General features: G+C 39.4%; 1 protein-coding gene and 1 long non-coding RNA gene across 2 annotated transcripts; both read right to left on the bottom strand.

Moving 5' to 3' along the window:
• Positions 1-68: 68 nt before the first annotated feature.
• Positions 69-2,450, bottom strand: LOC145214782 (G-protein coupled receptor GRL101-like). The gene is made up of 8 exons (XM_080083384.1): positions 2,109-2,450; positions 1,895-2,026; positions 1,671-1,835; positions 1,278-1,574; positions 1,037-1,217; positions 797-974; positions 521-732; positions 69-464 (listed from the first exon to the last, which is right to left on the bottom strand). Exons 3-8 carry the CDS (start codon positions 1,698-1,700, stop codon positions 172-174), a joined length of 1,191 nt encoding a protein of 396 aa, XP_079939510.1. The 5' UTR covers positions 1,701-1,835; positions 1,895-2,026; positions 2,109-2,450; the 3' UTR covers positions 69-171.
• Positions 2,451-9,990: 7,540 nt separating this feature from the next.
• Positions 9,991-10,760, bottom strand: LOC145212234 (uncharacterized). The gene is made up of 2 exons (XR_013856659.1): positions 10,600-10,760; positions 9,991-10,156 (listed from the first exon to the last, which is right to left on the bottom strand). It is a non-coding gene; the product is annotated as an uncharacterized LOC145212234 (long non-coding RNA).
• Positions 10,761-25,341: the final 14,581 nt, after the last annotated feature.

Genomic DNA, 25,341 nt, shown 5'->3' on the forward strand with positions numbered 1-25,341 from the left:
CCCCCAGTTTTACACAAAATAGCAAAAAAGGATCAAAGAACCACGTAATTGCGAAATATTTGCAACAACTAAAAGGAAATTATAATAAATATGTACATGGCGCACAATACATGGTTTGTGCGATTTGGCCGCTTTGCTTGTCAATCATGTCCGTCGCTTGTCGTTTAATTGTCAGAGGGCGGCTTCAGCCACAACTGCCACGTTAACTCGTCGGTTGTCATGTGGCTGTTGGCGTCGTCGGACGCCATGTAAACGCTTCCTGACTCGATCGTAGAGCATTTTAGGGGCGTTGGAGTAGATGAGCGGGTTGAGAGAGCTGTTGATGGGAAGCAGGATTATTGCTGACACTGCGTAAATCACTGGAGGTACAGTTGCTCCACCGAAGTTCAGGAAAGCCATGATTGAGATCGGCACCCAGCAGAAGAAATCAGTAAACACCAGCCGGATGATTTTCTTTTGCATTTCTGCAATATACACCAGATGTTAGGAGCAATATTTAAGTTGCGCTTATCAGATTTACCTTGGTTCTGCTTTTCAGCTCTCGCATTTCGGGCCCTCTCATTCACTTGCCTGCCACTGGCAGTCGATCTCTTGTAAATCCAAACGTACGCCACAGCAACAAACATAAAAGCCACGAAGTTTAGAGTGATGATGGCAAGTGAAAATGGCCCAGCCTTGTCGGTCGGTGTCACGTAAAGTTTACTGATGCAAACACTGTTAGTGCTGTAGTACCTGAGAAAAACATATTCAGTTACAGCAACAAGTATTGTAAACTTATTTGCTTGCAGTTGCATACCCCAAATATCCTGTAATGTCAAACAGTTCAGTGTAGTTATATTCTTCAAGAATATCCACAAAATCTGCCCAAGAATAAACATTGTGTACCCTTAGAAGTGCGCCATCCAGTGTCTGGGAATCGTTGATGGTAAAATTGTGTCGAAAGTTTACAAACCGTTTCATGAAAGTGTCCATGCCTGAAAAAAAAAACACGACGGAACAAAACGTTTAAATATACACACGTGTTACAATTGCTCACTTGAAAAGTCAACGGCATGACTCTTAAAGAACGGGTTTTCTTTCATCCACGCTTTGATTTCAAACAAATGTTGAAATTGAGACGAATAAGGAATAAACGCCAGAGTGAATGAAATTGTCCAAGATAAGATGATGGCAAGGATAATAATCTTCAGTTTGGGGAAATATGGCGCATTAAACGGCTGCAAAACATTAGTTGCTTGCTGAAACACCAGAGCACACATACATTAAAAAATACTTACGTTTTTTACAGCGTAAAGTCGAAATGCTGTCAGTAGGACCATTGTAATTACTGATGTTTCGCTGGAAAGCAAAACCAAAATGCCCATTGAATTGCACGCCCGGCTTGACCTCCAGACAAGGTCGTTAGCAGAGTAGTTTCCAGAATATTGAGCACCAGCACCGCCGAGCATGAGCAGATAAACTCCCATGAGCAGGTCAGAAATCGACAGATTCAAGACAAGAAGATGGTTGGCTTGAAATGAGGCCGATTGCGATTCTGTCGTCACCAACATTTTTATCTCAGTAACCATGACGACCTGAAAAAGGGGGAAACAAAAGTTAATTGCAAAACCACCCAGTTTGTCGGAACTTGGAACCACGTGTTTTGTTTCAGCTAAGCATTACAAATATACCAGGTTTCCAAAGATTGCGAGGAACGCCATTATCCACACAACAGTTCGTAACACCGGGTTTGCGATCAGCTCGTATCGCGAGGAGAAAACGTTTTCGTTTGCTCTGCTTGACTTTGTTGGGCATTCGTCGCTCCAGTCTGAACAGTCACCAAATCCATTGAATTTCTGTAAGTGCATATTTTGTTATAACTGCCACAAAGGATAATTTTCAGAATATTTTAAACCTTTTCCTTCTTCACAAACAAAGGTTGATTGTTTTCGCAATAGAACCTCCCGTCACTCGTGCAGTTAGTTTCGTCGCTTTCATCATCACAGTTTATCGTAAAATCACAAATCTCTGATTTACTAATAGAAACCTAAACACATTAACTTATAAGATTCTTACTATGATAAACAGAGTATAGGGGTTGTTATTATAATCCACAAATGCTAACATACCTTAGCTCCATTTAACGCGGAACAATTGACCCTTCCTTGTTTTGTGCAAGTTCCCGATATTCGTCACTTCCGTCTTTGCAGTCAATAAAACCATTGCAAATTTTTGAACGAAACTTTTCAGAGATTGCTACCACGGTTTCGTCACTTCCATCTTTGCAATTAACAACGCCATCGCAAACTTTGGATTGAGGAATGTTGAGACGATCGTTTGTTGTTGGGCAATGTTTGCGATGCGCGCAGAGGCGAGGATCCTCATCGTGGTTGAACCTTCGGTTATTAACATTGCGAAGTATAGTCAGGCAATCCCGTTTCCCATCGCACAACAGCTCGTTGCTGAAAGGTTTCCACTAAACGACATGTATAAATGTTAAATTGATTGTTGGTTGTTCACACGTACAGTTTGTGGACACATGCAAAACAAGATACCGCGTTAGTTAAACAAAATATCACACATGTCAGGTCTGTTTCGTTCTATGGATAGTAATAACTTACCAGCTACCGTTGGTTGTTCACACGTACAGTTTGTGGACACATGCAAAACAAGATATCGCGTTAGTTAAACAAAATGTCACACATGTCAGGTCTGATTTGTTGTATGGTTAGTAATAACTTACATACTATTGTTGGTTGTTTACATGTGCAGTTTGTGAATACATGCAAAACAAGATATCGCGTTAGTTAAACAAAATATCACACATGTCAGGTCTGTTTTGTTGTATGGATAGTAAGTATACTTACCCGCTATCGTTGGTTGTTCACACGTACAGTTTGTGGACACATGCAAAACAAGATATCGTGTTAGTTAAACAAAATATCACACATGTCAGGTCTATTTTGTTCTATGGTTAATAATAACTTACCCGCTATCGTTGGTTGTTCACACGTACAGTTTGTGGACACATGCAAAACAAGATATCGCGTTAGTTCAACAAAATATCACACATGTCAGGTCTATTTTGTTCCATGGTTAGTAATAACTTACCCGCTATCGTTGGTTGTTCATACGTACAGTTTGTGGACACATGCAAAACAAGATATCGCGTTAGTTAAACAAAATATCACACATGTCAGGTCTATTTTTTTCCATGGTTAGTAATAACTTACCAGCTATCGTTGGTTGTTCACACGTACAGTTTGTGGACACATGCAAAACAAGATATCGCGTTAGTTAAACAAAATATCACACATGTCAGGTCTATTTTTTTCCATGGTTAGTAATAACTTACCAGCTATCGTTGGTTGTTCACACGTACAGTTTGTGGACACATGCAAAACAAGATATCGCGTTAGTTAAAAAAAAGATCACACATGTCAGGTCTATTTTGTTCTATGGTAAGTAATAACTTACACGCTATCGTTGGTTGTTCACACGTACAGTTTGTGGACATATGCAAAACAAGATATCGCGTTAGTTAAACAAAATGTCACACATGTCAGGTCTATTTTGTTCTATGGTTAGTAATAAGTTACCCGCTATCGTTGGTTGTTCACACGTACAGTTTGTGGACACATGCAAAACAAGATATCGCGTTAGATAAACAAAATATCACACATGTCAGGTCTATTTTGTTCTATGGATAGTAACAACTTACCTCCTATTGTTGGTTGTTCACACGTACAGTTTGTGGACACATGCAAAACAAGATATCGCGTTAGTTAAAAAAAATATCACACATGTCAGGTCTATTTTGTTCTATGGTTAGTAATAACTTACCTCCTATTGTTGGTTGTTCACACGTACAGTTTGTGGACACATGCAAAACAAGATATCGCGTTAGTTAAACAAAATATCACACATGTCAGGTCTATTTTGTTCTATGGTAAGTAATAACTTACACGCTATCGTTGGTTGTTCACACGTACAGTTTGTGGACATATGCAAAACAAGATATCGCGTTAGTTAAACAAAATGTCACACATGTCAGGTCTATTTTGTTCTATGGTTAGTAATAACTTACCTCCTATTGTTGGTTGTTCACACGTACAGTTTGTGGACACATGCAAAACAAGATATCGCGTTAGTTAAACAAAATATCACACATGTCAGGTCTGTTTTGTTCTATGGATAGTAACAACTTACCTTCTATTATTGGTTGTTCACACGTGCAGTTTGTGGACACATGCAAAACAAGATATCGCGTTAGTTAAACAAAATATCACACATGTCAGGTCTATTTTGTTCTATGGATAGTAATATCTTACCAGCTATTGTTGGTTGTTCACATGTACAGTTTGTGGACACATGCAAAACAAGATATCGCGTTAGTTAAACAAAATATCACACATGTCAGGTCTGTTTTTTGTACATGTCAGGACGATATCGTGTTAGTCAAAATAGTCAAAAGAAAGCATCACATTTTGTTGTTTATACCTTAACGCATTGTGATCATGACGTATTTGACACAAGCAAGTTATTGAAAACTATTGCTTCGTGGTAACGATATCAATCTTTCAAGAAAGATTGCAAAAGAAATCAGCTACCGACCCGCTTTTGCCAGAAAAAATGGAGAAAGACTTGGGGAAACAGAAATGTTAAACAACAACTTTAACTGACACATAAGATGGACATAAATTCACAACTGGGATCAGTTCTAGGCGTCCATGCATACCAGCTATATCACGGCACACTTATTTATAATTCATAATACGCCAGGCCATGGGCGTCCGCAGGAAAAAATACGGGGGAGGGCAAAACTATCGTCACATCGCCGTTCGATAAACGGTATTTCAGAACAAAAATATCTGACTGTGCTACTCATTCTTGCCAATCCCAAAGTAGGAAAATAATACAGTAAACACAATATTAAATATCACTGAAGTATGTGGTAGGTTGGCAAATACTTTTTAACGGAAGTAGGGTTTACATCAGGGGTGGGGAACCTGCGGCCCGCGGACCACATGCGGCCCGCTTGCCTTTTTAATGTTGCCCCGTCACATTTTTGTTAAAGTACAGTATACAACATAGCATAAAAAAACAAAATGGGCTGCGGACGCCCATGCGCCAGGCCCATGAAAGGTGCCTTACCAAATCAGCCGAAGCTGACATGTGCAGCATACAAGGCAGGCAACGGTCCTTGTGATTCGACTTTCGACGGGTCCTCCACTGAGCCTGCGTAGCTCAGTTGGTGGAGCGAGATTTCCGGAAAGGCTCCTGTCGTGGGTTCGAATCCCACCAAAGGCTAGAATTTTGTAGCCTACGCCTTGTGGTGGTGAATGCTTGGTGACCGGCTGGTGATCGGTATGGCACCCTCAATGGGCCTGGCGGACTGTGATTTAACTCTCACATAATTGACATTTTACTCACCTTCATACATTCCCACCCGTCCCCAGTAATATTGTTGGTAGCCGATATCGAACAGTCGATCTCGGCACTCACATTCCCACTAAACAATAACACCACCACTCTTTTTGCCTAGGCATTGTGTGAAAGGATTACTTGGTTAACGCGAGAACAAGATGCTTTAATCTTCTAAAAAATGCGCGTTTGGCCATCGAGCGTTTCCTGCGTTTCTCGCTGCCCGGGTGTACGCAGGTCGCTCTGTGCACTCGTAATGTTCAGGTTTCGTTTAAGCAATTTTTTTTTATGCGAAACACTATCTTATCTTGTAAACAATATATGTCAACGTACAATATATGCAAGATCATTATGTTTATTGGTTTAAATTTTTAATTAAATTGAAGGTTGCAAAAGACGTAGCAAGGTAAGGAAAGATTAAGGGTGACGATATAAGTACTTTGTTAGACGTTTCAGTAGACTATAGTTTCGAAAAATACGTGTTTCAACCTACATTGAAAACTTTCCGCAACCTGTTGGTTGTTTTGCCTCACAAAGACACTCATCACTCATATCAGGACAATCGATGACGTCATTGCACACACTTGACCTTGAAATCACCGTGGGGTCATTTATGCATTGGAAGCACAAAGAGTGATTAAAGGTGACAGATGGCAAACGACGGATGTCCCTGCAGGGGAAATATTTAGTTTGAAAACGACGGTTCAAACAACGGTTATTGTGAGCGCTCTAACCGTAGTCTAACGTACCTGGGATCCGACATTATCATGTCATCAACCGATGTGAAGCAGAGATCAGCGGAATTGTCGCAGTCTTGTACGGAGTCCCACAGCAACTGCTGGGGCAACGTGCAAGTTTTACCGTTTCTGATGCACTTGAAGCCGTGTCCGTTCGGTCGGGGCAGCGCAGGGCAGTTGTTGCAGGGATCGCCATCACACACCGATGAACGCTTCCAGCAAACCGATTCCGAACATCGGAAGTGGGTGGGGCAGAGATATTCGCACGGCAAGTTTCCATCACGAAACGCCAACGATTTACAGATCTCTTTTTTTGTTTTTCGACAGGAAGCTGTGATTGGATCGATTATATAGCGACAAACTCCATGCTTGTCGAAACAATCGCATCGTCCCGCTGAGCTGGGTTTAAAAATAATAACTTGTCGCCAGTTGCAACAAACTTTAAACAAATAATTCATAGAGTGGGCGCCGGTACCGTACTGGGGCGCGGTGACAATTGACCAATGCGCTACAATTGAACTATTTATAAACACATCAGAATGAAAAATGAAACTTTTAATCAAATTACTTAATTTTGTGTCACCGAATCAACTAGTTTGTCATGTAATAATTAAACATTTAAACTTACTCCCTGCTTGGCATGAAGTCGTTGCAATAAACCAAATAAAGGTTGAAAATCATCACGATGAGATATCTGAAGAAACACAGCAGCGGCGTTGTTACGTGAGTGACAAACTCGAACCTGCGTCTTCCCTGAGCGTGATCTCATGACATACTTCATGTAAAAGATAATTAGGTCGCTTACCTTTTCACGAAGTGGTGCATCATTCTTCGTGAATATTTTACGCAAAGTTTTCTCAATAAACAGCAAAAATTGTAAAGTTTGTAAATTGATTATTATCTGAACTAAGTGAAAAGAATTAACCACGCTGTTTACTAAACCCGATATACTAAATATCTATACCTCTGCGGTCACAATGGTTTCCAAACGTATTTTTAGCTTTCAGCAAACCACGCAGATGATTGTCACTTCCCAAGCCCTGCACGTCAGCAAGTTACGAAAAATCAAATTGTTCTTTTATATTTGTTGCTGTTTTCATTCGAGAAATTGCCCAAATTAGTTTCTGTGCATAAAATATTTACGCAAAAATGTCTCGAATTGACATTTAACAAAATAATAAATTGCCAGGAATCCCGATAGTGGTGATATTGATTGACGTTTCCTTAGCAAATGTTGCACAACGAAAAATTGCAATGCCGTTATTGGTGGTTTAATTTAAACGCATGCATTAATGAAATTGACACGAAATTGCTGCAAAAATATTATGTTAAAATGGTCACTCTCGTAAGATGACTATTTTGACCCCAGACTTGTACGAGGTTACATGGTTTAACACAAGGCTCGGTTAAATATGATTTATTGCTCGAAGACAACTTGGGCTTACAAATAGAACACAACAGCATGTTAAACAATTTACGTTAATACAAACACTTGCGGAAACCACATGAAGGTTCTGCGGGTTGATCTTGGTTTGAAAGCCATTGCACCACGTCAAGGTGTCAACCCACGCAATGGGTTTCATCTAAAGCAGTAGAGAAACCCTCGTTCGGTGCAGAACTACAACCGAAACGAGGAAAACAGACTGGCGCACGAAAAGCGCAAGCTTAAAAAATAGTAATAAAAAGCGATACCGTAAAACAAATGTATTCCATACAAATATACAATCATCTATTACTGATAATATAATATGTTACAACATATGTGTCTAAACAAGCTAAGTACAGTATAACGTACATTATAACATATATATAATTATATAGTCAAAAATCCCTATTAGCGATTGGCATGCATATACTACTTACGATTACTTTCATATACATATATAATTATATCCACAAAAATAATCGCCCTGATGATGACAACATTGATTGTTGAAACGTCTGCATGATGAATTCTTTAGATACAAATTCTCTTGCAGTTATGTTTTTAATTAGTCACTCTTCGAGTCCGTGTATAGTCTTTCTAAGTACTACAACCAGTCCTTATACACTTCTCAGCTATCCCTTTATTACTTAGAGAGCGGCTTAGTGAGAACTTATAATGACCTTATTTCCCTCTCATAAATAACGTTTGTTGGGACATGGACTGTTCATATCGAAGTTTAGCTTTTCCTTGATTCTGGTTTGTTAACTCAATTGAAGTGTTCGAGTTGATCGATATCTTTGTCGTTTAAACGAAAACAACTTTTACATTTAAAAGGTTTTTGGGAAGCGTTTACCAATATGCTTAAACTAAAGGGAGCTTGCTTGGCACATTATGTACGGATCTGTTCATAAGTTTAATGACGACTGTAGCCTATCTGCCCAAATTGACGTAAAAAGCGACGTGCTTTATTATTCAAACGTTTCGTCAAATGCTCATGCCATCATCAGTGATGTGAGTCTACATCAGTTACATCCGTTTATAACCACATCAGTTACATGAAAGATTGATAAAAAAGTACGAAAAAAGATAACATCAGTTTAATGGTGAAAATAACGTTTATTTGGGCCGTTATTTTCACCATTAAATTTATGAACATATCCGCATATAGTTTTCCAAGGTTACATCACTACTTGAAAAAACGGCAAATCTCTTTCGATATATCGGTGTTTTTCGTTTCACTTTCTCCAAAATACCGCACTTTGCTGTGTATGAGATTATATTTGCGCCGATAATAATAAAGCTAGAAACGGTTGGATATGTTTACGATTGTTTGTGTTGGTATTATAGTAATGTAATAATATTGACAATATAAAATACAACTATCTGAATAAGTTTGAATATAAGAATTTAGTCCTGCAAGTTGTGTCGTTATCCTGATAAAGGCGTCTTGTATAGGACGTCGAGATGTTGATTGTTTACAGTAAAACTGCTGGATGAGCAATACTTTATGGTTATACATTATGCCTGGCAGCAATATCCTATTTTAATGCGTGTTTTGTTGAATTTTCACTCAATTTTTATCCAACTCCTGTTTAATTAGTTTAATATACACTTTAAAATGCCTGACATTAATATTATGCCTGTCAGCAATAGCTTAGCTAGTACAAGTTTCAATATAATGCGTTTTGCTGAAATTCCATTCAACTTCTGTTTATATTGGAAAGCTCTTGAGTTGCGCCCTTGTCACAGATGCTGACATGGTGACTTTTTGTTCAGCATCCCCTTGACACGTTGGAGCCACAGCAAGTGCAACTAAAATATATTCAATGCTTTAGTACAGTGGTTCTTAACCTTTTTTCCTTGCTGCACCCCTTTCAAATCACCAACCAATTTTCGCACCCCCTGGGTTTTTGTATTTATATAGAATAGACCTAACCAACCTTAATGATTCAGCATCTCCGCACCCCCTAGGAACAGTTCTCGCACCCTCTGGGGGTGCGTGCACCCCTGGTTAAGAACCCCTGCTTTAGTAGATTTGAAGTCGGATCGCTTGTCAACTTTACCAGCTTTTTTATGCAATTAACCAGAAATGTTGTGATTCAGATCTATGCTCATCATGCAATTAACGGAATTAGTTGTACATTGCATATAAAACGCGTCCAAGTGGTTAAAATGTGATGGTACAAGAACTGTTTTGTCCTCGTAGCAAACATTGCTCAATTAAGAGGCTACTCTAGATTGTCCTTTATACTTGTGTCGAAGACAGAGAACTAAAATGCTATAATCGGCGTTTGGCTGCAATATTTTTCACTTTTAAAGCAATAACAAAAACTACATTAAAAACCCGCCTCTATATTTTTAAAGGGCTTGGCTCTGGCTGTCCTATCCCCTCACGCGGGGCTGAGGTCAGTAGGGTCTGATCAATGTAAAACTACTTACATCCATTGTTGTCACCCTTTGCAATGGCGATAATGTATTCGTCATTTTTGTAGACTGAAGTCCCGTGTTCCCCATCATGCACGAATTTAAACTGCATATCATTCATGATGAAGTATTTCGGCAACTTCGACACTTTTTCGAGATCGGCTTCCTGTGTACAATTATAAGAGAGTTGTTTCTCTTGTAACCTTCCTGGTGCCGTGACCCCTTGATAACATTTGCCAAGTTGCGGTGACCCCAAGGATAAAAATAGTAGGCTATATATTAAAATTAACTGTAATTTTTCTCAACAATAAAGTGATCCATGATTTTATTGGGGCTAGTGGTCCATGGCCTGAAACAAGTTGGAACCATGCCATAAGGCGACCCCAGACAAACTGTCCCCAGTTAGGGTCGCGACCCACAGCTCTAGTTGGGAACCGCTGCTTCATCTCAATGTGTATTTTCACGGGGTTCAAACCCAGGACGTTTCAGGGGAAAGAATCCCAATCAAGCTTTCTCACAGTCTGTGTTGGTCAGGCGCGCCACGGATTACTGAGGCGGGTGTGCGAACTAAAGGTTGGGAACCGCTAGGGTGGGCTGTAAAGGACTTACCCTTGGGTCAAAAGGCTGCTGTGGCTCCCCCAACTTAGGGCATCTGCCCCAAATCGTGCCAGCTGGTTCAAAAATGATGACCTGAGTTGCTCCAAACCTGCTCGCCTCCAGTGCTTTGAAATCCATATTAAGCGCAATATTGTTCGTCGTTAAAAAACAAACAAATGTAGTTTTATGATTGTCCTGCAAAACAGCATGTAAAGCTTGGCAACTTTAGTATGTTAAATCCAGTGGTGGGATTTAGCCGGTTCGCACCGGTTATATACAACTGTCTCACGAAATTTTATGACATCAGCGAACCGGTTAGCGTTACTGGTTACTGTCAATGGACTTTTTGAACTGGCTAAAAAATATGACTTTTGTGATAGACCCGACTGACAAAGATTTGAATCCCACCACTGAGCATGCTATAGTATATGGCTTGCTATGATTTACACATAAGTATGCCGTGATCGCCGGTCAATACAAAAGTTTCAGGCCTGATCCAAGTTATGAATTAAAGTTTACCTGCACAAAAACGGCGTTAAACTCTTCAGTTCTTGGAAGCGCCCAATTTCAATTTTATTAGCCAATATTTCACAGTAAAGCATGACTCCGCAAAGTACAGCAGTAATCGTCAACTACCGTGCCGCAACTGTGAGGAGTTCGATGCCAGGCGGTATACGTTTTCAGGTTAAATGCTTTGAAGCATATTACACGTGCATTTCGGACATCATAACATGATTTATGATTTTTCTTTGCTGAACATTTATGTTCATTTTAAGGATGGTTCGCGATAAAATTTTAGTTTTAAAACTGTCCGCAGTGCAAAAACGTGCCTCTGCTGCTATAGAGCAGTTCTGTTGTGTCAACTCAACCACTTTTTGCGTAAATCTTTCGCAACAGCAAAAGCCCAAACCTCAGGCTTTCAATTAGGTAAACATGCATTGGAGGTGAAAACGAGTAAAAAGAAAAGATTCTGTTTGGGTGGTTTGAAAGTTAAATAAAAATACATCGTCTTAAATTTTATCGTTGGAATTTATAGACAAGTAAGTTAAAAGAAATAGGTTTAAAACTAATTTGAGTTGGGTTAAGTTGAGTTTATTTCGCCGGGCAAAATCGTAGCAGCACAATTGAGCTAAAATATTCACCAGGCCAGGAATAGCTGCGCAACGTTGGGACGTTAAAAAGCGAGAAAAAGTTGAGGGCAGAATTGGTGGATGGATGATAGACGAGCTGCAGCTACACCGTTACTACAATTTCATGAACTTGCGTGAAGTGCCGACAGTAATGATGCACAAAAACAAACCTGCATGCTTTCTAACTAAACCCAACACATGCCAATTGTACGAGGTTGCTTTTAACGTTTGTTTGCATAAAGATTTGAAAAAAACTTTTCCTTAAAGTTTTTGAGGTGGTAAATACACTGGTGGTTCCATTCAGAAAAACTGACCTGTAGACCTGTATGCAGTGGTGGGATTCAAACTTTTTGTCAGCCGGTTCTATCACAAAAGTCATATTTTTTTAAACCAGTAATGCCAACCGGTTCGCTGATCTCATAAAATTTCGTGAGCCGGTTCTATAGAACCGGTACGAACCGGCTAAATCCTACCACTGCCTGTTTGTGCTAAGACCAGCAGAACGCCATTTTTTAACGTTGTAGAGTATATGTCATGTTAAATTTACACTTTTTCTTCGCCCTTTTATCGCAGCCAACCATATTCGAACCCGAACCATTATTCATTTTGACAGACTGAATTGCACAAAATTTGATATGAAATTGCGGATATTAAACCAATAACATTTCCAATTATCATTACCGTTCATTTATCATTTGCAAATGCAATTGTTTTGACAGGGGCGCCTGCGTGATGAATAAAATTATTTTCATCATATTATTGGTTGCTTTCCCTTCCATTCTACCCACAAAAAATTAGTAACTTAAATAAATACACAAAATCTGCTTGCAACGTTGGGTCTCATTTTAAACCATTTGGCATAGAACCACTAACTCAAAATAAATTGGTCTGATCACGATTCCTGTTGTATCTTAGCTCGATCAGAGTTGTAAGTCGGGCCGGGCTTTCGGGTTCGGGTTCCGGTTCGGGTTTTGGTTTTTGTAACAATCGGGCACAATTCGGGCCTTACTTCACGTTCTATGTCTGTAATTTTTTTGATGTAAATTACTGAGCTAAGTAGCTAGTTGCTGGACTCAGCCTTACGCCCAGCAACCCTAAATCGCCTTGTTTAAGCCATTGTCTACTTGTCCATGATGAATATATTCTTGTTATACGTCTGTCAATCAAACTTTCGGTCCTATACGGGCTTCCCCAAAATGATTCGTGTTCGGGCCAGGTTTCGGGCCCGCTTACAATTATGGCTTAACTCACGGATTAAATATGAATGTATGCCAGTAATTCTCGAACGTTGTACAAACGTTTCAACGCAATTATGGGTCTTCATCCAAAATCCAAAACAAATTAGATTAAGCACGATCTTGTTAACAAAAACAATTATTAATTCAAAAAAAAACGGCTTTTGTTAAAACAACGCGATTATTATTGTTAGAGCGACATATAGATTCATCTAGAACGCCACTGTTCGATGGGCATGATAATTCCTTCAAGACTTTTCGTTTTTCATCTGGTAAATTTAAACAAGTCATTCTTTTTTCCTTTGCTTATCGTGCACTGTAGCTTACTACACGCGTTCAGTGATATTTACCCTGATGAAGACGACCTGTATAGGACTTCGAAACGTCGGAATAAAAAAAATGGCCAGAAGAGCTTTATAAACTTGCCTGGCAGCAATAGCTGATTTATTTAAGTCATTCGACGTTTCGACGTCACGGGGTGTCTTTATCCGGGTAATCTCAGCTACCCCAAAACTGTCATCACACAAAACCAAAACTTGCAAACGTCCTCAATGTCTGATGGATGTTTACAATTGACCTCTAAAACCATTATGCCTAATTTGGCCTGGAAGTCTTTTAAATGTTTTTTTCAGTGTTTGAAGGGGCCTTGTACCCTGCAGGTACCTTTAAAATCGGTAAACCTCCTTCGATAAATCGACGTTTTTCGTTTTACCTTCCCCAAAATACCACACATTTCTGTGTATAAGATTGTATTTGCGCCGATAAACAAGATATAAGCGTTTAAACATGTTTACTATTGGTTATGTTGGTATATTAGTAAAATGTAATAACATTGACAACATAAAATACAGTTATCTGAAAAAGGTTGAATTTAAAGCGCGTTTTGTAGAATTTTAACTCAAATTTTATCCAACTTCTGTTTAATATGTTTAATATGAAACGCTCTTGAGCTTCTTTCTCATAGGATTAGTAATACATTATTGACAAAGTAGCATCTGAATAAGCTTGAACTTAAAGCGCGTATATTGAACTTCTACTCATTTTTTTTCAACTGCGGTTTAATACCCAATGGCCTTGAGTCGTTCTTGGGTGACCCCTACTGACTTAATAGCTTTTCCTTCGTCGTCTGGGCCCACCGGGGCCACACCAAGCACAACTGAAATAAATTGAATGCAGTTTGAGACCAGATAATATTAATCGCTTTTCCACTTTACGAAGCTTTCTTATGCTATTCCAGAGAAATAGAAATGCCAAGTTGAATCTTAAAAAATGTTAGACTTATAGATTTTAGCTTTAGACTTGAGTTTAAAGAACACATAGCGACACAAATGTACTGAACAATCACCAAGCTGGAAAGAACTGCGCAACGTTAAGACGTTATTGAACGCAAGAAAGTGGAGGGCACAATTGCTGGACCTTTATTATTAATATCCCCCTTTATCATAGTACGACAGGCCCTTTAAAGGCGTAATACCGAATCAGCCGGTGAACAAGCATTCCCAAATGGCAAGGCGTTGACTAGAAAAATCTAGCCTGCGGTGGGATTCGAACCCACGACTGGAGTATTTCCGGACTCGCGCGCTACCAACCGAGCTATGCAGGTTCAATGGAGAACCCGCCGAAAGTTGAATCACAAGCAGCGTATGGTTGACCCCGGCTATTCATCTACGTCTTAGCGCTTCTCTAGTTTTTTTAAGGGCTCGGCAGCACTCTAAATGCCCCGCCTCTCTCGTGGGGCCTGGGGTCAATTGGGTATGATCAATATAAAACTACTTACGTGCCGCGATGCTCTTTATAACGGCGATTTTGTATTCGGCATTTTTGTAGACAGAAGTTTCACCCTCTTTACGCACAAAGTTTAATTCGACTCCATTAAGACTTATCTTTTCCGGCAACTTCGTCACTGTTGCAAGTTCCGATGGCTGTGAAAATTAAAAAGAAAATGCATTTATAACATATACAATTTTAACTCTGTATTTAACCCAGGACACTCCCGGGGATGAATCCCCATCAGATAGTGGTGGGATTCAATTTTTTCCTCAGCCGGTTCTGTTACAAAAAGTTCATTGACAGTAATCAGTAATAACCGGTTCGCTGATCTCATATAATTTCGTGAGACGGTTCTATAGAATTGCTGCGAACCGGCTAAACTCAACACTGGGTGGACCATTCAGCAAGTTAATGTCGTTTAATCGCAATGCTCAAAATAAAAATGAACATAATTCAAGTCACTGACTTGTGATAGCCTGCGTACCCCAGAACCGCTAGGGGGAGCTGTAAGTGACTTACTGTGGGTTTAAAAGGCTGTGGATAACCCAACTCAGGGTATCTGCCCCAAATCGAACCGTCAGATTGAAAAATGATGATCTGAGTGGCTCCATATTGGCACGCGTCCTCTCCATAGGAATTCCAAGACATATTATTATTTGTAGTTAAAACAAATGTAGCTTTATTAATGTCCTGCAAAAAAAGCATGTACTATGTGAGTTATATCATAGTATGCGAGGCCTATTAAAGGCGTGTACCGAATCAGCTGGTCATCCAAGCATTTCCATATGGCAAGGCACAGGGTAGAAAATTTCGGCGGTTTCACTACTGAGTCTGTGTAGCTCAGTTGGTAGAGCGCGACTCCCGGAAATACTCTTGTCGTGGGTTCGAATCCCACCGCAGGCTATCGCCTTCAACAGGCCTGGGGTACTATGAACAATCGATGTATATGCCGTGATTGCTGGTCTGCATTGACGCTTCAGGGCTGATCCCAGTATGAACATGTTTGTCTATATAAATTACATATAATTGTACCGTGATCACTTCAAGGTTGTAAGTCGGGTCGGGTTCGGGCTTAGGTTTCTTTAAAATAACGAATGGGCTCGGTTTGAGCCTTAACTTTACACTGTGTATCAGTTATTTCTAGATAAAATTTACTAGCTAGCTTATTACTTGACCTGACCTAATGTCAAACAGCCCTAAAACGCCTTGTTCCAGACCAATTATCTATTCAGTGGTTCCCAAACTGTGGGCCATGACCCAGTAGTGGGCCACCAAGACATTTTCAATGGGCCACAGAGGCATTTGAATATATTCTACTGTTTTGTAATACTGTAGATGTTATGCGCTTTGTTTTGAAAAACGTAATTTTTGCAAAGAATTCTGAATCTTGTAGCCAAATTTAAGGAGCATGGAGTATCTCATTAAAAATAAATTGCTGGATAATTTCGCCTGTTTTTGAGTTATTTTTTTGTTTGTGCCCAAATTTACAGCACGTGGTGGGCCACGAATCGCTATTAAATAGACATTTGGGCCACAGACCAAAAAAGTTTGGGAACCCCATGGTCCATTGTTTTATTTGTCTTGGTCTTTCCAGATGCTTCAATGTATAGGCCTGTCAATCAAACTTTCGAACCTAAACGGGCTTTTTTGAAACAAGTCGGGTTCAGGCTGCTTTTGGGCTTGTCATTTCGGGTTCGGGCTCCAATTTCAAGCTCGAAAATAAGGCTCAAGAAAAACGTTTCCTTCACGTTTTTACAGCAAATGACACAAGACGCAACTTTTTCGATGTTTTAAGTCTCAATTAAAACATTCAGTTGATAACTAAGACAATTAAATGAAGCTAGTTTCATTTCATTTGGGAAAACTGGCTGCGCAGCCAACTAACCTAGCCTTCTATGAGCCCAGCCAGACAGGACGCCCTTTTTTACCGGTTTACAGGTGTGCGTTGCTAACTGCACTTTTTCTTGCTCTCCGTAATGCACTTACCTCATTTGAACCAGAACCATTATTCATTTTGACAGACTAAGTTGCACAAAATATAAATTTTATTTGAACGTACGAAAATAGTAACATTAACGTTTTCGACCCTTATTATTGCTCATTTATCATGAACATTAGTTAAAGTTTCATTTTTTGTCAAATGTTATTGCTTTAACGGCCCGAGTTCCTGCGTGACAAGTTATCATATTATTGGGCACAAAATTATGGCTTAACCTGCCAGTCTAGCTACAAAAAGTTTAACTTAAATAAATAGATACATTTTTTATGTAACGTTGGGTCCCACTTTAGCCAAAATTAGGATAGAGCCATAAAATTTACCAACTCAATAGAAATCAACCTGGTACAGCAGTAACCGTCAACTGCCTTGCCACGACTGTGAGGAGTTTGATACCAGACCCAGAGTTGTAAGAAATGGTTAAGACCAATTGTCAATTTTGTTTGTTGTTTTGGTCGTCCCTGGTGCTTTAATTAACAGGCCTGTCAATCAAACTTTCGGGCCTAAACGGGCTTCTCAAAAACGATTCGGGTTCGGGTCGGGTTTCGGGCTTGTACTTTCGGGTTCGGGCTTCAATTTCAGGCCCGTCTGACCACTCTGACCAGGCCGCTAATGTCTTCAAGTTAAACGCTTTGAAACATATTGCACATGCATCCCGGGATGATAAAATGATTTATGATTTTTCATTGCTGAACATTTATGTTCATTTCAAGGCTGGTTCGCAATAAAATTTTAGTTTCAAAACTGTCCGCAGTTCTGTTGCGTCAACTCAACCATTTTTTGCTGCGTTAACATTTCGCAACAGCAAAAACCCAAACCACAGGCTCTCAACTTCAAGCTTAACATGCATCATTGGAGGAGTAAATTACGGGTAAGATGCAAAGATTTTGTTTGCTGGGAAAAAACACATCGGCTTAAACTTTGTGTTTGGAATTCATAAACAAGTAAAAGAACTAGGTTTAAAACTATTTTTATGAACTTGTGCTAAATGCAGACGGGAATGATGCACAAAACAAACCTGAATGCTTTCTAACTAAACCCAGCACAGGTCAATTCTACGAGGTTACTTTTAACGTTTGCTTGCGGAAAGACTCGAAAAAAAACTTTTTTTGAGTTTTTGTTGCAAACGATAAAGCGCGGTCCTCTCAATGTTTTTGTCCGACTTAAAACCTTCAAGCTTCAACTAATAACTGAGGTGTTAAAAAATAACCGGTGATTCCATTCAGGAACACTGGGGACTCAGCCATCTAACTTAGACCTGTATGCAGTGGTGGGATTTAAACTTGTTGTCAGCCGGTTCTATCACAAAAGTCATATTTTTCAGCCGGTTCTATCACAAAAGTCATATTTTTCAGCCGGTTCTATCACAAAAAGTCATATTTCCGTTGACAGTAACCAGTAATGCTAACCGGTTCGCTGATCTCATAAAATTTTGTCCCAACCGGCTGAATCCCACCACTGCCTGTATGCGCTAAGACTGCGTTTGCACAATATTAGAATTTGATATGAAATTGCGGAAATTAACAAACAAAATAATTTCCGCATACGAAATTGCGGAAATTAAACCAATAGCATTTCCAATTATCATTGCCGTTTATTCATCATTTGCATCAATCAAAGTGTCATTTTTTAAAAAATGCCATTGTTTTGATAAGACGGTTATAATAATCATATTGTAGGCAGCCATATATAGTAACTTAAAAAAATCTTACTACGCCATACGTATTACAGGCGTCATACCGAATCAGCCGGTCACCAAGCATTCACCACCATATTGCAAGGAGTGGGCTAGAAAAATCTAGCCTGCGGTGGGATTCGAACCCACGACAGGAGTCTCTCCGGTCTATTAAGGGCTTATCCCAGTAACGAATTTACTGTTTATCTTAACTGAAATAAATAGATAGAATCTCCTTGGAACGTTAGGTCGCATTTTAAACGTTTTGAAATATAATCCCGAAGCCATAAGAGGTATCATTTAGAATTTTTTAGAACAATAGCCCTAAGATTAAACTTCATTTGGAACGAGCTTAGTTTTGTTTCCAACGTACAATTGTATAGGTTTTTGTACATTTCTCCCCATTTTTTGGTGGTTAACGGTTAATAGGCAAAACACTAAGTTTGTAAAGCAGCTTGGGTATCGCCAAGGTTTTGATAATGATCACTCGACCCAATAAGGAAAGTGACCTTGCTAACCAAGGTTTTGTTACAGCTTGAATTTCCTTACTTGCAGATTCAAAGTTTAACTGCAGGTTACTACCACATCTGTTGGTAGGAATTTTCACTCCAAGGTACTTAACGAAAGTTTTAGGCAAGGCTAGATCTTCCGGTTCTAGGTAGTAATTTGGGTTTGTCTACGCCAAGGGTCGGCAACCCCTGGCACGCGAGGTGTTTTTTCATGGCGCGCCAATTGATATGCATGTTTGTATTAAGTAACAATTTAACCTGTTACACTGTTTGTCAATAGTTTTTATCATGCCATTGTCTTAAAATTCAGCCTTACATGCACAAAACATTCTGCTTTCTCTTTCTTATTGATATCTGCTGGCACGAACTACTATTATTTAGAAAAAACGTTAGCACGCGAGGTCATTAACACATAGAAATAACAAGTAAATTGACACACGTCGCCTAAAAGGTTGCCGACCCCTGGTCTACGCGTTGCCTATGTGCATTGCACTTGATTTCGTGAGATTTATATTGCAGCCAGTGTGCATACCAAAAGGGGAAGAAGGGGGATCAAAAAAAGGCGATTTCATCATTACTAATTGTATAAATATGTACAAGAACTGTGAGACTCAGCTAACTTTAACTTACAAGCAGATATTCTTCTTCTTACAAACAAACACCAGGGACTAGCATCAGTATAGGCTACCCAGCTTTCACACTTACTATAAGCCTACAAGCGCTTCCCAAACTGCAAAGTATTTGTATCATGTGGGATGCCCGATTATTTTCAACAAACGAAGGCGATGATTCGATGGACATGATAATTCTTAATAGACTTTCGTTATTTCATCTGGTAAATTTAAACAAGCCATTGTGCGATTTTTAAAAATATTGATAAACAGGTGCGGAACACTGTTCCATCACTATTTGAAAAGATAAGTCTTAATGGAGTCGAATTAAACTTTGTGCGTAAAGAGGGTGAAACTTCTGTCTACAAAAATGCCGAATACAAAATCGCCGTTATAAAGAGCATCGCGGCACGTAAGTAGTTTTATATTGATCATACCCAATTGACCCCAGGCCCCACGAGAGAGGCGGGGCATTTAGAGTGCTGCCGAGCCCTTAAAAAAACTAGAGAAGCGCTAAGACGTAGATGAATAGCCGGGGTCAACCATACGCTGCTTGTGATTCAACTTTCGGCGGGTTATCCATTGAACCTGCATAGCTCGGTTGGTAGCGCGCAAGTCCGGAAATACTCCCGTCTTGGGTTCGAATCCCACCGCAGGCTAGATTTTTCTAGTCAACGCCTTGCCATTTGGGAATGCTTGTTCACCGGCTGATTCGGTATTACGCCTTTAAAGGGCCTGGCGTACTATGATAAAGGGGGATATTAATAATAAAGGTCCAGCAATTGTGCCCTCCACTTTCTTGCGTTCAATAACGTCTTAACGTTGCGCAGTTCTTTCCAGCTTGGTGATTGTTCAGTGCAATTGTGTCGCTACGTGTTCTAACATTTTTTAAGATTCAACTTGGCATTTCTATTTCTCTGGAATAGCATAAGAAAGCTTCGTAAAGCGGAAAAGCGATTAATATTATCTGGTCTCAAACTGCATTCAATTTATTTCAGTTGTGCTTGGTGTGGCCCCGGTGGGCCGAGACGACGAAGGAAAAGCCATTAAGTCAGTATGCATAACGAAGGAACGAATTGTGTGCATTGGGTATTGAACCGCAGTTGAAAAAATATTAAGTGCGACATACGCGCTTTAAGTCCAAACTTAATCAGATGCTACTTTGTAAATAATGCATTACTTATATACCAACATAACCAATAGTAAACATGTTTAACCGCTTTTAGCTTTTTTTATCGGCGCAAATACAATCTTATACACAGCAATGTGTGATATTTTTGAGGAAAGTGAAACGAAAAACATTGATTTATCGAAGCAGGTTCGCCGTTTTCAAAGTTACCTGAGAGCAACAAGGTCCCTTCAAACACTGAATAAACATTAAGGAATTCCAGGCCAAATTAGGCATGATGGTTGTAAAGGTCAATTGTAAACATCCCAGCGGTGGGATTCATATTTTTTGTCAGTCGGTTCTATCACAAAAGTCATATTTTCAGCCGGTTCTATCACAAAAAGTCATATTTTCAGCCGGTTCTATCACAAAAAGTCATATTTTCAACCGGTTCTATCACAAAAAGTCATATTTTCAGCCGGTTCTATCACAAAAAGTCATATTTTCAGCCGGTTCTATCACAAAAAGTCATATTTTCAGCCGGTTCTATCACAAAAAGTCATATTTTCAGCCGGTTCTATCACAAAAAGTCATATTTTCAGCCGGTTCTATCACAAAAAGTCATATTTTCAGCCGGTTCTATCACAAAAAGTCATATTTTCAGCCGGTTCTATCACAAAAAGTCATATTTTCAGTTGGTTCTGTTACAAAAAGTCATATTTTCAGTCGGTTCTGTAACAAAAAGTCCATTGACAGTAACAAGTAATGCTAACCGGTTCGCTGATCCCATAAAATTTCATGAGACGATTCTATAGAACCGCATGGAGTCACGCTTTCCGATAATTAAAGACAGCGCAACAGCCAGGTTGCAGTAAACTAACATCAGGCGCATTAATCTGTTCAAAAATATATAATAGTTTGACTCGTTTGCCAGGACATTCAAAATCCAAGCGTATCTGCGGGCCGCACAACCTTTACTGAAGGGCCGCATTTGGCCCGTGGGCTGCAGGTTGCACAGCCCTGATTTATACAGCTGTAACTTAGTCTTTAACCCAGGAAGCCGCCGGGATCGAATCTCGTTTTCGATGTCTGTATATAGGTGGACCATTCGGTAAGCTCCTGTCGTTTAATCGCAAACAATGCTTAAATTTTTTTCACTAGGTTCGAACCCAAGACACTCCCGGGGACGAATCCCGATCAGGATTTTTTATGTCTGTACATGGGTCAGGCGTCAGACCTTTCGGCCAAGTTTCTGCCGCAATGCTTAAAATAAAATCAACTGAATACATGTCACGGACTTTTGATGGTTTTGCGAACCGCTAGGGGGCAGTAAACGATTTACTGAGGGTTTTAAAGGCGCTGGATACCCCTGCTTAGGATATCTGCCCCAAACCGAGCTATCTGATTGAAACATGATGATCTGTGTCGCTCCATATTGGCATCCGTGCTGTCCATAGGAATTCCAAGACATATTATTATTCGTCGTTAAAACTAATGTAGTTTTATTATTGTCCTGCAAATAAGCATGTACTTTATGAGTGTGCAGTGAGATCACTGCAGTTGTAAGTTGGGCCGGGTTCGTGCTTAGGTTTTTTCAAATAAACGGGCTTGATTCGGGCCTGACTTTACACTTTGTGTTAGTATTTTTAGATAAAATTTACTACCTAGCTAGTGGCTGGACCTGACTTAATGTCAAACAACCCTAAAACGCCTTGTTCAAGACCAACCGTCTATTGTGTTTGTTGTCTTGATCTTTCCTGATGCTTCAATGTATAGACTTGTCAACCAACTTTCGGACCTAAACGAGTTTTTACAGCCAATGGCACAAGGCGCAACTTTTTCGATGTTTTCCATCTCAAATATTACCTTCATTTGACAACTAAGGAAATAAAAAGAGCTGGTTTCATTTCAATTAGGAAACTGACTGCTCAGCAAGCTAACCCAGACCTGTATAAGTTCAGCCCATCAGAACATCCCTTTTTTAACGTTTTATTGAACCTGTATTGCTTACTGCACTTTTTCTTTTTTTCTTTCCGTCCGTAACGTGCTTCCCTCATTTGAACCAGAACCATGATTCATTGTGACAGACTGAATTTGAACAGTATATACATTCTATTTAATATTTGCGAAAATTACACCAAAAACTTTTTCATTTATCATTACTGCTGATTGATTATACCAGTAGTTCTCAAACTGTGCGTCGCGACGCCCTGGTGCGTCGTTTCAATTTTCCAAGGGCGTCGCAGAATAGTTCCGTTTCGTGGCTTTTTGTTGTTGTATCAATAAACACAACTTTAATATAAGTTTCCTCATTAACTTTTATTTGATGGTGCGTCGCAAGTCCAGAAAACTTTTCCAGGGGCGTCGCAATAAAAGAAGTTTGAGAACCACTGGATTATACGCATTATAATGTGTCATTTATAATCAGAAGCTATTGTTTTAATGAGATGATTGCCTTTGTTATCGTTAAACATATATTTATTGTAGGTACACAATTCACGGTTTTAAATATTCTAACAAGAAACAAACAAGCCAATATATTTGTACAAAACATGACGTTTCAACAGCAACTTGTGTCATTATCAAATAAATGAATCCGAAACCAAGCAGCGCGTAAAACCAGTAAAAAAGGGCGAAGTAAAAAAAGGCGAGAAACAAGCGTGATTTTTTGCAACTTACTAAATACAGTTTACAGTTTTTAAGCAAATTATGTTCAACAGAATTCTTAGTGTGACCTTTTAAGGGATGCGTCGCCTTGAAACCTGTGGTCGTTTTGTACCACAATAGCCCGAACCTGAACTGAGTCATCTATAACTGGCAGCGTTAGATCCAGCAACACAATAACCGTGAACCCGAATAAACACCGCAAGATATTTCGCTCGAATTCTTCCCTGCGCTGGGATTTCGTTTTTACGCCGCTTGCAGATCTAAACTGCAAAGTATCAAAGCTTCCAATTGTTTGCAACCTGCAGCAGCCTATAGGGTGAAAGTTTGCAGCGATTTTTGCTCAAAACCGTCTGGGTATTTGGGTATTTGCCCAATAATTTTCATTCCTTGCTTTATTGTACTTTATTATTTTAACTGGTCGGTAAATGCTGTTGCCATTATCACTGATGATGACATGAGTATTTGCCGAAACGTTTGAAAAATAAAGCATGTCATTTTTTACGGCTATTTAGGCTGTTATATTCGTCAATAAACTTATGAACAGATCTGTGTGTAAGTGTTCCAAATCCCCTTTTTAAAAATGTATCAACTATAATAATGGATTAAAACGCTTTTATGATATTAAGAACACTAGATATAAAAAAAGCGCGATAGTTAAATTGTTTTAACGTTTGCAATGAAATTTATTTATTTTTTCGATTCGGGGTGGCTTGTTACTGGTTTAAGTTTCGACCACATTTTGTGTGATCATTTTATACACGTCTGCGTTTCGTTATTTTTGATAATTATATTTCGGTTTTACAAACATTTTGGTTTTCACAACTTTATTTTTTTTTACAAACTTTTGAAAACGTCAAAAAGGTTCGCAGCCTTATGTTCTACTTAAAAATCTGATCTCGTTTTTTGTCGTCGCTTTTTATTGGATAAAAGCACAGACTGACTTTAACATGTGGGTCAAGTTAATATTGTGCAGTTCTGATTGGTTGCAACAATGCAAGGTCAAACCCGGTTCAATGCTAACTCAAGTATTTCTCTGTTTCACTGGTCTTATTAGCGCATATAAGACGCTTGCTGCTGTCGTTCGCTCCGTTGGTGGTCAGTGATGCAAACGACAAGGTTACGCAAGGTCTGTGATTTTTCCCTGCACGAATATAATGCCTAAAATCAGGTGCAATCTTAGCAACACTATAACCCAGGGGCCGGCAACCGTTTTTCTACTGCGGACTGTTTTTGAAACTCAAGTTTTATCGTGGACCAGTCTTCAAAAAATACAAATATTTAGCAATAAAAATGCATAAATTAGTTTATCCCTGGGTAAATGGGCAAAATGTTTCAACGCATTAGACCTTAAAAACATACGGTCAGGTAACGAACTCGTCGCTGTCGACCACTGCTATACACCACTTAAAAGGTTGTGCCTGATCAAAATAAGTTTTAGTCAGTTTAGTTTTGGGTCAAAATTATGAATAGAATAATATGGTTGTAATTCATCGACGTTTGTAACGACAAATCAGAGTTATAGCGGGCACAAGTGTCATGACCGAACCCTTAAATACTAGCCAGTATCTCGGACAAAAAGAATAAAAGTTTTTATTTCTTCTGATGGAAACAGTTAGACAATTAGACCTGCATAGAGAGCTACGGGTTTAACAACTGTACTCTGCCCTGTGACCAATACACACATAGCATATAGGAGAGAACGATTTAGGACATTCGGCGTATTCGGAACCCAGACCCATGTCTGATCGCTGGCATAAACCCAAACCCCAAAACGAAGATTCTGGCCTCGTTTGCAACTTTGCAATATGGTTAAAAGGAAAAAAGTCAATGTATAGAGATTATCGTTTGAAACGCGTATCCCCTGCACTAAAAGTAGTATTATTGCACGTAGGTCTAGGTTAGGGTTGCCATACGTCAGGATTTCCCCCGACATGTCAGGGAATTTAGTTTAAAACTGCGTCAGGGAGAAATGTTAAAATGTACTTAAAAGTCTGGAATTTAAGAAAAAATATGTATATGTATAGCAATTTTGCGGGGACCGCGAAAAGATTGA

Source organism: Phallusia mammillata, chromosome 2 (genome assembly GCF_965637545.1).
Source record: "Phallusia mammillata chromosome 2, kaPhaMamm4.hap1.1, whole genome shotgun sequence".
Lineage (NCBI taxonomy): Eukaryota > Metazoa > Chordata > Ascidiacea > Phlebobranchia > Ascidiidae > Phallusia > Phallusia mammillata.